The sequence below is a fragment of the Nuphar pumila genome, chromosome 11, assembly GCF_984573655.1.
Source record: "Nuphar pumila chromosome 11, dmNupPumi1.hap1.1, whole genome shotgun sequence".
Classification (NCBI taxonomy): domain Eukaryota; kingdom Viridiplantae; phylum Streptophyta; class Magnoliopsida; order Nymphaeales; family Nymphaeaceae; genus Nuphar; species Nuphar pumila.
In genome coordinates this window covers 13106046-13121672 of record NC_143259.1, presented here as the reverse complement: position 1 = coordinate 13121672, position 15627 = coordinate 13106046, and the positions used below count along the sequence as shown (strand labels likewise).

General features: G+C 37.8%; 1 protein-coding gene across 3 annotated transcripts; it reads right to left on the bottom strand.

Annotated features, from left to right (window-relative positions):
- Positions 1–2505: 2505 nt before the first annotated feature.
- Positions 2506–14987, bottom strand: LOC149822018 (Terpenoid synthases superfamily protein). 3 transcript variants are annotated; one of them, XM_089980768.1, is made up of 2 exons: positions 14909–14987; positions 2506–3519 (listed from the first exon to the last, which is right to left on the bottom strand). In XM_089980768.1, the coding sequence occupies exon 2, from the start codon at positions 3508–3510 to the stop codon at positions 2599–2601; it is 912 nt and encodes a 303-aa protein (XP_089836894.1). In that variant the 5' UTR covers positions 3511–3519; positions 14909–14987; the 3' UTR covers positions 2506–2598. The 3 variants fall into 3 exon arrangements, with proteins under 3 accessions (XP_089836894.1, XP_089836895.1, XP_089836896.1); XM_089980769.1 differs by having other exon boundaries at positions 2506–3516; positions 14909–14982; XM_089980770.1 differs by lacking the exon at positions 14909–14987 and adding an exon at positions 14730–14791.
- Positions 14988–15627: the final 640 nt, after the last annotated feature.

Sequence of the window (15627 nt, the reverse complement as noted above, 5' to 3'; positions counted from 1 at the left end):
CATATGAATATGATCTCTATGGTCAAAAACCTTTTTATTGGATAATCCAAAAGAATCCTCCTCCCCCCCCCCCCCCCCCCCCCCACACACACACACACACACACACACACACACCAAAAAAAAAAAGAGATCACTGGCTGATCTCCAGTTTGTAAAACCCTTGGGGTCCTCCCTACCCCCTGTGGAGAAAACTCAGCTTTGACCTTGCAGATGCTGCCTGTGGGTTTCTAACTTGTGATGTCCCATCAACTTTGTGACATTTACAAGTCGCTCCTACCAGATGAGTGGAGTCCTTGTGGGCTCCATGGTTGAAAACCTATATGTGTAGGTAGGATTTTATAAAATAAAAACCATTGATTTTTAGATCCTTGCAAAATCTTATCTACATATAAAAAAACCTTGTCCTAAGAATTGGTTCATGGGTTCTCAACCATGTACATCACATCCAGATAGTCAGATCTGCTGAAAAACACATTTGGTACACATTTTGAAGGTAAGAACAGGTGGGTGGACCATTTATTGGGAGGACCATCCCCTAAAGCTGTCATATCTATCAATATATTCATCTATTAACCTTCAAATATCACCAGACCTCCCAACTTTTGTTCTAATTTTTTAGATTTTCTTAATCGTTCTCTTCAAATAACTTCAACCATCCTGCCAATTTTCTTTTGCCCAAACTCTTTTTTTTCTGTTTGCCTTGTTTTGAATGGATGAACTATGGAAAGAGATTTTGAACCCATCAACTTTGCATTATCACTTGGGTACATATTTATGCCATCATATGGTGACTCAAAAGTCCTGCAACTTTTTCCTTTTTTTGGTTTACCTGGTTACATAGGAACTCATTGTCTCTCTCTCTCTCTACAGTGCATACAGTATGCTTCTTCATGACCTTATGTGAGTTATACCCATGGTTTAGATTTCCCATATGTAGGTTTCAACTCTCAGATGCAGGCCTAAAAATCTCCACGCTAGACCCGTTCTAGCCAACCATATGCATCCTTATGATAATATAACAGAAGTCATTCTTCATCATTAGGTGCAGTCATCTATACAACTGCTTCGCCATGCCTGTTCACACTCGGGATGGATGGTCCACACTTGCAGCTACTGATGTCCTCACAAGCTAGTCTTGGACAAACAATTTAAATGCGATTATCTTAAATTGGTGAAGGTACTTTGTACATCTAGTAGGCACACTTCAGAATACTGAGCAATGTCTATTTTCACATATTGTCATACCATGTTTCACATTAAAGCAGATCATTAAAAACACCTTCAAATAAATCTGAAGATCAAAGGATGTAATCCATTAGTTTCACTTTCTAACCATAGTGGTCAATAAACAGATGTCAAAAAGTACATCCAACACATGCTATCCGGTCGTTGTGGTAACTTTACGATGCTAGACTTAGACCAAATGTGGATAGCTTCACCTTTCAATAGAAAATAGGTGACAGACTGAAATTGCAGCAAGCAGTGTTTCCAAAATAATGACCTTACCATCCATCATATTTTACACTCCAGGGGGCATATTTCTATCCACAATTATAGTGTGATCTTAGTTTGAGTAATAAATAGGCCATCACATTACCATGCTATGATTGATTTTAACAATTACCATCATTATCATCATAAAAAAGCCTTCTCTCAACTGCACAGGGGGGGGGGGGTCATTGTAGCAATTACCATACCATCACCAAAATGTTTACCTCAAGAAAATGTCTATTTTCAAATCAGTAAATTGCAAGTGGGATCAAGGAGACTTTAAGGGCATGTTTGATACTTCGGACAAGTTTCTTTTTTTGAAAGGCAAGCTGGGGTTAGGCACACCCTTACCAGTTATACATTACAACTATAACATTGGGCTTTTGAGACTGCAATGTCCCAACACAAGGTGACGTGCACTAGCTGATCCTACCAGACAAGCAGAGCTGGAGAAACTTATCTGGGGAAAAAAGTCACGTGGCCTCCCATGAAACTTTTTTACCCCACTTTTTGAGGATATTCATTCCCCAAACGGCAGAAAAGGCGGAGATAGAAATCACACGTTTTTTATGGTGCACGTGTGTCCTACCGAAAACTGAGGTTTTTCTGGAGGGAGAAAAAAATTGCCATCACGAATAGGAGGGAAAAGGTGGGTGAAGAAAAGAGGACCCATGAAGAGTGACGGATAATGGGGCAATCTCCCCTTTTGGGAAGGAAGGAGAAATGGGAACACAGATATCCACCATCACACAAACTGATCTCAGGGGAGAAAAACAGAAAATAGCTCACTCTTCAGGAGGCAACCGAGAGGGAGGAAAACAATGGGGGTAGGAGCATGTGGAATTTGCAGGGATTCGCCAAATGCCAGTCTCTTTCCCATCATATGGATACAAATCTCATGCCTAAACAAGGGAAGAGTCACTCCATTGTAATAAAAACTAAGACTGTCACACCAACTGTTAGGCTGAGTTACAAATACAGGCCCACAAAAAATCTTCAAACAAGAAATGTAACAAGTTGGACAGAGAATTTTTTTATTAATAATCCACAAAAAAATTTACCAGTGAGAAGCCATGCAGGAATGCAGCTGATACAGTGTCAGTGTCCTCAGTACTTCCCTCTAAATGCATACCATTTCAGTTTCAGTTGAAACCATAGAGGAGAAACACCCAAGATGCCTCTACCTAACCCTGGATCAAATACATTGAAATGCCTCCGACGAAGAGAATTCAACAAAAACTCAGCAGGTACAGCAGGCAAAAGGGCTGGGGTGGCCTCTCTGGGAACCGTTGAAGCCAACTGTCTAGCCTTACTTAGGTGAAGGCTAGCCACAGATGCTATCTCAAAGACAGCTTCTTCCAGCTCCTTGCATGGACGTGTATCTACATGCAACTTGCCAGCTGGCTGTATCAACAACCCATGCTTGGCAGCTAAGTCAATTGGTATGTATGAAATGTTGCGACCAGTGGATGCATGATGCGGGAGTGACTTGAGCAGTAACAGCAGGCCGCTTGCCTTTCCTATGTGTGATGCTGCATGGTCAGCGGTGGCCATCCGAATCCCACCTGCCTCAAGAATCAAATACAGAAGTGTTGACACCGTGTCCTCTGCATACTTCTCAAGGTCTTCGATGGCTTTTGGGATGTCGTGTTCCTCCCTCCTAGCATCAGCTATTCGAGCTTCCACAGATCGCTTAAGCCAAGTCTTGCTTATTTTCAGCTCAGCTGTAATAGATGAGAGAGCCTGGGCAACTGGATGCTCAATGATCTTGTTAGCGAAGATCTTGTCAATAGCTTCTTGCCACCAGAGGAGACGCATGAGGCCAAGCTTGGGGTCAGATGTGGCATCCATTGCTCTTGCAGTTTCAACATTGAAAGCGCGTAGGGCAAAGCCTGCCTTGCGCATAGATGGGGGAAGCTGCAGCAAGCAGAGGTAGTGGTGGTAGTCATAGCTGCGTACCTGCTGCACACAGTAGGAAAAGGCAGCTCGGATACTGCTGGATGTGGAAAAGCCATTCATCAAAACCTACTGAAAATCCATTTGAATAACAAGATTTTGGATTAGAAGCCTACAAATGAACAAAAAGCAAACCGCTTTATCATTGTTCAGGTTTAATAGTTCCAAAACAACCTTCTACAAAAAGATGCCCTCCAACATGTTTTTTGGGTTTGGATGAAGGGAAAAGAAAAAACAGAAAAAAAAGAGACCAGCAAAGAAAATTATAAATTTTAATTCATGACATAGTCTAGTTTCCACAAAATACTGAAATAACATCGTCATTATTAACGGTTACTGCAAAAAACAAATTATTACTAGGTATTCTCAACCTTTGCAGCTTGAATCCACCAGAAAAGGAGTTACACTTGAAAAAAAGAACAAAACCTTTGTCTTTTCCATTTATTCAGAAAGGAAGCACAAGAAATCGAGCATTTCAAGGATGCAGTATATCTGCTATCGTTGATGGCAAGAACGTATTGCAAGACAAAAGAGCAGGTCACTGTGCACACGAACTACCACATAAAAAAGCCATCAAACCACTGGCGACATCTAGTCCATAGTTATCAGAAGTGCATGGACAGAGTTGGAAGCATGACCAGGAAGCAAAAAGCAATCTGCTTCCAAAACGAGTGGGAAGCAGATAGGAATTGTGTTTTCCTACAATTGGGAACCACATTCAGGAATCATGATTGTCGTGATTAAGAAATTACAATCCATGAAGAAATTTTGTGTAGGTTTTTTCATATTATCTTAAAACCTTGACAAAGTAACGTTACAATTCATCAGTGTCACTCTTGTATCAATTACTGAATTCACAACTATTGTTTTTAAACAGAGTATATTTATTTTCATGTTGTTCTTTAAAAAATAGTGTTGTAGGGATGTCTTAGTATGGCTTATAGATTATTACCCTCATTGTTTCTTCCTTTTTTTATTTGTTCATGCATCATTTGTTTCCATATAACTTGAAACACAAATATTATCACTTCCCAAATAATTTCCAACGTCACTTTTTCACTTCTCACTAAAATCTTTTAAAATCTAAATATATCACTTCCTGTTTCTAATTCCTGCCTTTGTTTTCAGTTTTTACAATTGTTTGGACACTCTTACCAACCAGTTGTATTGCAGTCATACAAGGGTCAACATGCACATCCACTCAGTTCCATCGACTGTTCCATAATTTTGGACACACACAAGTACCCAACACTTTGAAACATCAATACACTTTCAGAATTTAGCTTTAAAGTTTCTTGTGGTTCTTGGTAGTAACAAGCATTTTGTGGTTAGTTGTGAGATTTTTTCTAAACTTGCAAGCATCTCAACAATTTACTTTCAAAACCATACCGTCATATTTTTATATGAATAATTAATAAAAAAATCATAGCTATAAACTAATTGTATGTATGTGTGATAGCATGTATGTATGTGTATTTTACAAGTCAACGTGTTCAATGGAACAAAAGGGAAAAGATAGCGAGGCGCTAGAAGTCCCACCAAATGCCAGAAAGTCACAAAAGCACATTAAAAAGATAACTGATCTATCAAAAACAATGAGAGACTAAAAGCACCGATCTCCACAGAATCAATCTCTTCCATATAACTCAAACCTCCAATGACCCTATGTCACAAGGGTATGGGTATGACACGGCAATTTCAAAAAATGCGGGTACGGGAACACAGCTATATATATAAAAGAGGAAAGAGTTTGGTCGGGATCCACATACGATCCACACCCAAACTCTTTCTTCTCTCTCTTATATCTCTTATAAAAGGAGAAATAAAAGGGAAAGGTGAGCTCTCTCTCTCTCTCATTGTTGCAGGAAGAAGAGGTACGCTCCCCTCTTACGCTCTTTCCTTCTCTTCGTCTTCCTCTTTCGTCTTCTTCTTCCTCCTCTTCCTCTTTCTCTTTCATCTTTTTCTTCCTTCTGTTTATTATTTTTTTCTTTTTCCTTTTTTTTCTTCTTCCAACTCCTCTTTCTTTTTCTTCTTCCTCCCTGCCTTCACCGAGGGCAAAAAAAAAAGGGTTGGGTCGAAGTTGGACCCGACCTGATCCAGACCAGCACATACCTGTGCTGTGTCCGGTACCAGTAACTGTGTCGACACGGGTACGGTTGCATGGTTGCCGTGTCTACATGGTTAGAATTTCAAGTCATTTCCTGTACATACGTATATGCTTGACAATATATATATATATATATATATATATATATATATATATATATATATTCAAATATATTTCGTATATAGGTGGTTGTAATTTTTATTTTATTTTTTATTTTTTACCAGGTTGACTAGCCGTTGGGCAGCTCCCAACGGCTCTATTTAGAGTCGTTGGAGGCTGGCCCAACGGCTAGCCAGCCATCTCAAGTGTATAATATAGAGGGCTGATGCCCCCTTGTATAATATACTTTTTAGAGCATTCTTTCTAATAAAAAGTTGATATTTTTAAGTGTATGCCTTAGTGCATTTTGTGAGATTTATGTGCCTTAGTGCACTTTGTGAGTGATTATTCTAATCAAGTCCTTAGTAGACTTGATTGTTCCCAATATTCGAGGGCTTCTTTACATGGTATCAGAGCCGTGGGGGTGTTTGCTTGTATTCACTCGTGGAGGCTACCTCATAAAGCATGTTGGTGATCTATTTGTCATTCTTGGATCATGATTTCTTCTTCTTCCTTCAATATGGTTGAATTCTCGTCCGACAACTCAACAAACTCCAACTTTGTTCCACCATTCAAACTTGACGATAGCAACTACATCATTTGGGCGGGACACTTGGAGACGTTCATAAAAGGTCAAGGATTATGGGGGTACATTAGAGGTACTATCTTCGAACCTACTGCTAAAATTACTATATGCGAAAATGGTGTCGAAACAAATCTTGAAGGAAAAGCGAGAGAAAAAGCAATGGAGGAATATTATAAAAAGTTAGATGAATGGGACATGAAAAATGCTAAAATCTTATCTTGGATGCTAAGTGACATAGCAACGACCAATGCAATATCCTTTAGCAATCAATCATCAACACACAATTCCCAATTAATTTAAGGCTTAAATCTAAATCCAGGCATGTCAATACCAGCTTCCACTCAATCATCAACAAGCAGTTCCAAAACTAAAACAGAAATATAGAAACTGCTCCCTTGTATCGAAGCATATGACAGTTTAGCAAGAGAACATCTACGAGCAACCTCAAATTTAACTTCAACCTATAGGTTGGGAAGGGGATTCCCAGAAAACAACATCTCCCTGGGTGCCTTCTCCTAAGGAGGTCCAAGAAGCTTTTGTATATGAAGAATAAGAAACAGAAGTGAACAATATACCAGCCTAGACATGTTTTCTACAAGAATTGCCAAATGGAGCACAATAAAAATCCTAATCCACAAAGTCAAATTGCTTTTAAGATCAACCTTGAGAGGAAAGGAGATCTCACAACTCAACATTGGTTACTTCTAGCAGAAACTCAAATCTTTGGAGGAAAAAAAAAAGAAGATTTGCTCTATTCCAGAATCAAAGAAAGAATCCAAATGGTTGATAAGATCTTCTGTCTATCAAACTTTTGCATATAAAAGCGGAGATTGCAATAAATGCAGATGATACACATCTAGGTCCTCTTTCCAAAAAAATGCCAAAGTTACCCTATTAAAGGATTACAATAAGCACAATTGTTCAAGAACAAGAGTTGAAGACTAACCTTGAAAAGAAAGATTACCATGCTACTGCAAACCAACACATTGAGAAATTTCATGCATCACTTACACTTGAAACATTCATAATCAATTCAATAAAAAAATTTATGGACAGCATTTGAAGCAACAGCTACTAACACCCAGATCAATCACTCATTATCCACCACCACCACCACATCAGTACTGTCATGTTCATACCACCCAACACCACAGACACAACCAATGTGTTTTTTTTTACTATCATCATCCCCACTAACACCGCTAACTCCACACAAACCAGATGTATCATCTAGACAGTGAAAAAGTAATTCCATATAACCAAATGACATTAGAAAATAAATAAATACGTGCAAAAGTGTGACTTGAACTGAAACAAATTCAAAAGAAATCTGCTTTTTCAAGTAAAGAAGGTAACATTTATGCACTAAAAGTGCATTTTCTCCAGGTGTTCGCCCCAGACTAATTCATTCAATCAAAGTCATCATCAAGTCACTGCCATTAGTCTGTAATATATATATATATATATATATATATATATTATTTAATACTATTATATTTTCTTTTTTTATTTTTTTATTTTTCTTTATTTTCTTTTTTAGCATCTAGTTCAATAGAAACTAGATATTTGATCCAGTCAAGTTCCTGTTGGAACTTGACTGTGCAAATAGCTGTTGGACTGTAGTCCAACAGCTATAATAAATGCTGTTGGACTACAGTCCAACCAACAGCTATAATAATAAATGCTGTTGGACTGTAGTCCAACAGCTATATTAAGAGACGTTGGAATCCAACGTCTCTTTTGGAGAGCTCAAAATGAGCTCTCCTCTCTCCCACTTTTTTGTATATATAGGGGTGAACCCCTTCAATGTAAACAACCATGCTTCTTAAGCATTTTGTTCATGAATAAAGTATTATTTATTTTTCAAGTGTTCTTCCGTTTATACCCTTTCAAGGGTCATGCTTGTAGTGTCTCCAATAGACACTTGTTTGTGAGTTATTTGTGCATTTGTTGAAGACCACCATTTCATTACATGGTATCAGAGCTATGAAATCCTTAGATCTTGAAGTGCTTCCGCCTCGATTTTCGTGCCACATTTACAAAAGGTGTTTCATCACCTTGTTCTTGGCTCAAGAAGATTTGTTTGAAGAAAGGCGAACTTGTGCTAAAAAAAAAAATTGGCTTTGTATCCTCTCTTATTCTTTTGTCTACTCTTTTTCTTTTCTTTTTATTTTTCTCTCTCTCTCCTCCTATTTATTCCTCTCTTACCCTTGTAAAAGATGGATGACAATGATAAGATCACCATCATTCCTATGAAGCTAAATGATACTAACTATGTAATGTGGGCTTCGATTATGAAGCACCACATTTGGGGAAAAGGTTTATGGGGTATAGTGGATGGTTCCGATTTGGAACCTAAACTATCTCTTACCAAGAAAGAGGGTGATAAAGAGGTTCCTCTAACGGAAGAAGAGAAGAGTAAGGCGTTAGCCACTTATGAAAAGAAATGGAAAGAATGGAGGATAGGGCATGCAAAAATTATGTCATGGCTCATCAATAGCATAGACATTAAAAAATGCTCTAGTCTAGCTAAGTTTGAGCATGCCGATAAGGCTTGGGAATACCTCAAAAACATGTATTCCCTTAAAGATATTGCACATGTATGCAATTTACAAGATAAAGTTCGGACAATGACTCAAAAAGATAAAACTATTCGAGAATATTATAATGAGTTGTCCGAACTTTGGGAAGAGTTGGCTCTTCTTGAGCCCAAATGGCATTGTGCCGAAGACATCGAGCTTCGCCAAAAGCAACTCGATATGGAACATTTCTATCAATTTGTGAATGGTCTAAGGCCGGAGTTTGAATCCACCAAATCGGCCCTTTTACATCATGGAAAAATTCCTTCTATTGTTGATACTATAGAAGAGCTCACTATGGAGGAAAATAGACTTAGAAAAAGTACTCCAAAAGTTGATGATGACTCCGTTTTAGCTGTATCTAGACCGGAGAATCATACTCGTACTTACAAGCCGCCTCATTTTGGAAGGCAAAACGGCGACTTTGATAAAAGAAAAGTTATTTGTCATCATTGTCATGAACCGGAGCACTATAGGCCTCAATGTCCAAAGTTAAAAAAAAGAGAAGAAAAAAGAGTTGCATCTGTTGAATCTGAGTAAAAAGATCAAGATGCACCTGTGTCTATGGCTCAACTGATGGAAATCCTTCAATCTCTTCTCAAAGGGGTATCCTCCTCAACCGAAGCCTCAACTGGAGCGGCAGTTGCATCTTTCTCCGGTCCAAGTAACTTTCCTTGGCTTTTAGATTCTGGTGCTTCTTTTCATATGACCCCAAATGTTAATAGTCTATCCGAATGTCTTAAAAATAACTCAAGTGTGTCAAAGGTTTTTACAGTCGATGGCACATCTCTCGAAGTAAAAGGAATAGGATGTTTTGAAAATCTTCAAAAATCCAAAAGATTTTTTATCCCAGAAGTTAGATATATCCCTAAACTTAATTTGAATCTCTTATCTGTCTCGCAAATATCTGATTATGGATGTAATATCTCCTTCTCTTCTCATGGTTGTTGGGTACAGGATCGCCAGTCAGGGAAGCTGATTGGGGAAGGCCATAGAGAAGGAGGACTTTATTACATGGACTTTTTGGAATTACCCAAGAATGCATTTTTGTTATAATATTCAGAAATTAGAATTGGATTTATGGCACAAAAGGCTTGGCCATCCTCATATGTCTAAAATTCAATATTTTCCAAGTTTGGAAAAAATTTGTAATTCTGAAAATTTTTCTTGTAAAGACTGCATTCTTGGCAAAATGAAAAGGTTACCATTTCTTAGTAGAACTTTTGTTTCCTCACGACCACTTGAGTTAATACATTCGGATGTTTGTGGCCCCGCACCAGTAATTTCCAAAGGTGGTTATACATATTATCTCATTTTTGTTGATGACTTTTCTAGACATACTTGGATTTATTTTCTTAAACATAAATCTGATGTCTTTGCTAACTTCCAAATATTTCATAAAATGGTTAAAAATAAGTTTCAAAATGATATTTCTATTTTTCGCACTGATTCAGGGAGAGAATTTATGTCCAACGAATTCAAAGACTATCTCAATTTACATGGTATTACACATCAAAGATCATGTCCACACACTCCACAACAGAATGGCCTAGCCGAACGCAAACATCGGCACATTATGGAAACTACTAGGACATTGCTAATTGCAAATCAAGTTCCAAAAAGTTTTTGGGCTGAAGCGGTCCTAACTGCCACCTACCTCATTAATAGGATGCCATCTTCCTCATTAAAGAATACAACTCCAATAGAAAAGCTTGTTAACTTAACTCCAGATTATTCTAGATTAAGAGTCTTTGGATGCAAATGTTTTGTTTTCACCAACAGAAATGACAAACTCTCTCCTCGTGCAATCCCATGTGCCTTTTTAGGATATGCTGATAATCAAAAAGGCTACAGGTGTTTCGATTTTCAAAATGACAAATTATATGTGTCAAGAAATGTATCTTTTTTGGAAAAAGAAAGTTTCTTTGAATTTGAAAAATCCAAGGATGTCACTGAATACTCGTTTTTAATTGATCCAATTTCAAAATCCAATGAATGTGATGTTGGATGTGACCTTGACAATGATTAAAGTCCTATTGCTGTTGAAAATGATGATAATAAAGAGCAAATCCATAGGGATGCTAGTCTACAATATTCAAGACGTAGAGAGCAAAATCTTCCATGTGCATTACAAAAATACTCTGAAGTCTCACCTAGAAGAACGTCTAGAATCACTAAACCTCCAGAAAAATTTGTGTCTTATGAATCTTTTTCACCCACGTATAGGGCCGCCATTACATTAATACAATCATATGTTGAACCATCATCCTATTCTCAAGCAAAAAATCATATAGAATGGATAGAAGCCATGAAAATAGAATTGGATGCACTAGAAAAGGCCAATACTTGGACGATACAAGATATTCCTCCGGGTAAGAAACCTATAGGTTGTAGGTGGGTATACAAAGTCAAAACCAAAAGTGATGGGACCCTGGAAAGATATAAGGCCCGTTTAGTAGCAAAAGGATATGCCCAAGAGTATGACATCGATTATGAAGAAACATTTGCTCCTGTGGCCCGTATGACCACTGTTAGAACTTTAATAGCCTTGGCCTCCATTAGAACATGGCCTATCTTCAATTAGATGTCAAAAATGCTTTCCTGAATGAGAATCTCGTTGAAGAAGTATACATGGAAGCCCCACCCGGTATTAGTATCCCTAAGGGTAAAGCTCTTCGTCCAGAAAAAGCTCTTTATGGTCTTAAACAGGCTCCAAAAGCCTGATATGACCGATTTAGTCATGTTATGCTTGATATTGGTTTTCAACCTTGTTTAACTGACACTGCTTTGTTTGTTAAGAAATCTGATGCAGGCATCATTATTCTTCTTCTCTATGTGGACGATATGATCATCACCGGAGGCGACAAACAGGGAGTTGCAAATACCAAATCTCTTCTTAAAACTCACTTTGAAATGACTGACTTAGGTTTATTAAGATATTTTTTAGGCATTGAAGTTGCTTATTCCCCTCGGGGGTATTTGATATCTCAATCTAAATTTGCTCTTGATATCGTTTCCAGGTCTGGAATTACAGATGATAAGAAAGTAGACACTCCAGAAGTTGTCAATGTTAAAATGAAAATTGATGATGGAGAACTTCTTTATGATCCTACTCCTTATAGACAGCTTGTTGGAGCTCTTTCTTATCTTTCCATTACTAGGCCAGATATAACTCATGCAGTTCATACAGTTAGTCAGTTTCAGCATGCTCCCACCTCCGTGCACATGGGAGCGATTTTGCGTATTATTAGATACTTAAAATCCTCTCTTTCACGAGGACTCTTCTTGTCTGCTTCATCTTCATTAAATTTAATTGCATATATTGATGCTGACTGGGGAGGTGATCCCAATAATAGACACTCAACTACTGGTTTTTGTGTGTTCCTAGGTGAAACCTTAATTTCGTGGAGGTGCAAGAAGCAGCAGAAAGTCTCTCTTTCCTCCACCGAAGCTGAATACAGAGCCATGGCAACTACCACTATGGAGGTTGTTTGGCTCAGACGATTGCTAGCGGATATGGGAGCTAAAGCAACGCAAACTTCAAAGATGTGTTGTGACAACAAAAGTGCGATCTACATTGCAAGCAACCGGACATTCCATGAGCGCACTAAACACATTGAGATGGACTGTCACTATGTCAGAGAGGAATACTTACATGGAACCATTGATCTGCCATATGTTACATCAGAATATCAATTAGCAGACTTCTTCACCAAGCCTCTCGCTGCTCCCAGATTTCACTTCCTCTTAGACAAACTTTCGCTCATTGTACCGTAAGTTTGAGGGGGAGTGTTAAAATGTAATCTGTAATATATATATATATATTATTTAATATTATTATATTTTCTTTTATTATTTTCTTTTTTTCTTTTTTTATTTTTCTTTATTTTCTTTTTTAGCATCTAGTTCAATAGAAACTAGATATTTGATCCAGTCAAGTTCCTGTTGGAACTTGACTGTGCAAATAGCTGTTGGACTGTAGTCCAACAGCTATAATAAATGTTGTTGGACTACAGTCCAACAACATTAATAATAAATGTTGTTGGACTGTAGTCCAACAGCTATATTAAGAGACGTTGGAATCCAACGTCTCTTTTGGAGAGCTCAAAATGTGCTCTCCTCTCTCCCACTTTTTTGTATATATAGGGGTGAACCCCTTCAATGTAAACAACCATGCTTCTTAAGCATTTTGTTCATGAATAAAGTATTATTTATTTTTCAAGTGTTCTTCCTTTTATACCCTTTCAAGGGTCATGCTTGTAGTGTCTCCAATAGACACTTGTTTGTGAGTTATTTGTGCATTTGTTGAAGACCACCATTTCATTACAACATTTATGCACTAAAAGTGCATTTTCTCCAGGTGTTCGCCCCAGACTAATTCATTCAATCAAAGTCATCATCAAGTCACTGCCATTAGTCATCATACATTCCCTGAAAAAGGTCAGAACAGTATCCTATTATGAATATCTCACTGTTCATGACTACATTCAATTTCCTATCCTTTTAGTGTATTAGCAATAACCCATAGAAGCCAAAAGAAAGCTTATACCTAATGAATTTAGTAGTAAACATGAGTGTTTATTTGAGTAGAAGACATCTAGGTTTATGAAGCTTGTGACAACAAATATGAAATCTATCAGAAAGCATACATGATACACCTATGCCACATTTCGAAAAAGGCAAGGCATTTTCTTTAGGAATCCATCTTGTTCACCTGCAACCTAGCACGTTTTTCTAGGACTACATAGCCTTGCCTCACTTCTGCCATGAAAAATAAGATTAAAAATTCTCTTTCATTTAATTGACCATTTCTTTAAGATAGAACAACTTCTAACTGCTCCAAATGCAATCCACTTAAGCACTTTTAACATACTCATCAAAAATGATTCTCTAGGCAGCCATTTCAAATCTTTCTACATGGAATTCTATACAGAAAAAATGGCATCCAATGCCCTGTAATCAAGTTTTTTTTACAGTTTACAAGATTAAACAGATATTACAAGATATTCTTCCATAATCACTTCTCCAAATGCCACAATTTCTTGATTGTGCAGGTATAATAGGTGGCACTATAATAACATCCATCAGTGCAAATAAAAACATATGATCAAAAGTCAAAACAAGGGAACCTAACTCTTGCAACAAAATTAAAAGGTCACCACATCTCTGCCTACACACCCAATACTCAATCAACTATATAAAATAAAGTTACAACAAGATCGCAAATAGAAGCAAACCTTTCATTCTAAAACCCTAGCCGTTCTAATTAGTCCTTTTCCCCAGCAGCACTCCAAGTAATCATCCACCCTGAAAACCGCGATTCACAAGGTCTTCATAGGTATCGTACAACAAATTTGAATGATTCCCACATATTTCACTTTCAGTTTAAAATCCTAGTAATTAATTCAAAATGCCACACGATACGAGCATTGTTAGATAACCTGCAGTAACAATTTCATCTATGTTGGACGAACTAACTTATACGGAAAGAAGAAAAGCTAAGCTTTTGCACCGTGCTCGGCAATTATGTATCCCATGTTATCCTTCCTTTCTGGATAACCCCAACTTATCCAGCCATTTTAACAAGCAACTCCTTTCTGGTTAAGTCTGGATGGCTAATTGGGCGAATCCAAACAATCCCCCTCAGATAAATGCGCCACAACTTATCTATAAAAAAAACAGGACAATTTGAGAGCGCATTCTGGACACAATGCAATATCCCAACGCATCCCACCTTTCCAGAAAGTAGGTGCATCCAACTGTCTCGTTAGTGGCGACAATTGATCGATAAATGCATCTACTTGTCTAAAAATTAGGATAAATTTTGATAATGCATCGTAGAAGCGATGCAATATTTCGAATTTTAAGGGCTTTCCGGAAAGTGGGTGTATCCGAGTATCCCTTTACTGACCTCAATCGATCGACATACGAAAGAAAATTTTGATGGGAGCTCTCCCCTAAGCAAGAAAAGCCAGAAAACCCCCTACCCTACAGAAAAAACCACAAACCAAAACCAGAAATCGGGAAAAAGAAAATCTATGAATCCATAACTCGCAAGAAAACTAGAGAGAGAGGGAGAGAGAGAATTACCTTCCGTAGACCTTTAGGGTTTCAGATAGACGATCGGCGAGGAAGTGCAGAGAGAGACGATGGAGAGGGAAAATGGGAAACAACGCACCGGTGATGCTGCATCAGTAGAGCTTTCAGTGGATCAGGTAATAACCCGGACAAACCGACCCGTTAGGTGGACCCATAGCTAAATGTGTCCAATTGGCCTGTTTCGTCGGTTCGATATAGGGATGTCAACGAATCGGATTTATCCGACATCTCACCGAATTCGACTATTCGACTCTGTTTAGTTGCATTTGGTAATCCAAAACCATATCCAATTATAATTGGAACAGATGTCCAAATTTGATGGATATTCTAGTCTATTTACAAGTAAAAAACTGGAGAGCTAGTGACCATCTGAATCTAAATCTGAATTCGAATCCGTTTAGCTAACATCCGATTAATCAATATGGTATTGGCAACATCCGCAAAAATCTGAACCGTTTGCATCCATAGTTCGATATGACCCGACTTCTAGTTAGACCCGGTCGCAGATGGAGTGATCTGTTTTTCATGCTTGGAACCAATGTCAGAAATATCAGCAATGTTTTGAAAATGTCGTCATTTTGTGTGTGAATGTTTTTAAAAGAGGATAAATTCTTGAAAATTGTGATGTTTTCTAAATATCACCAATTTTGAAAATAATGCAATACAGATGCGAGGAGACCAATTTCTATTAGTTTCTTATATTTTATTTT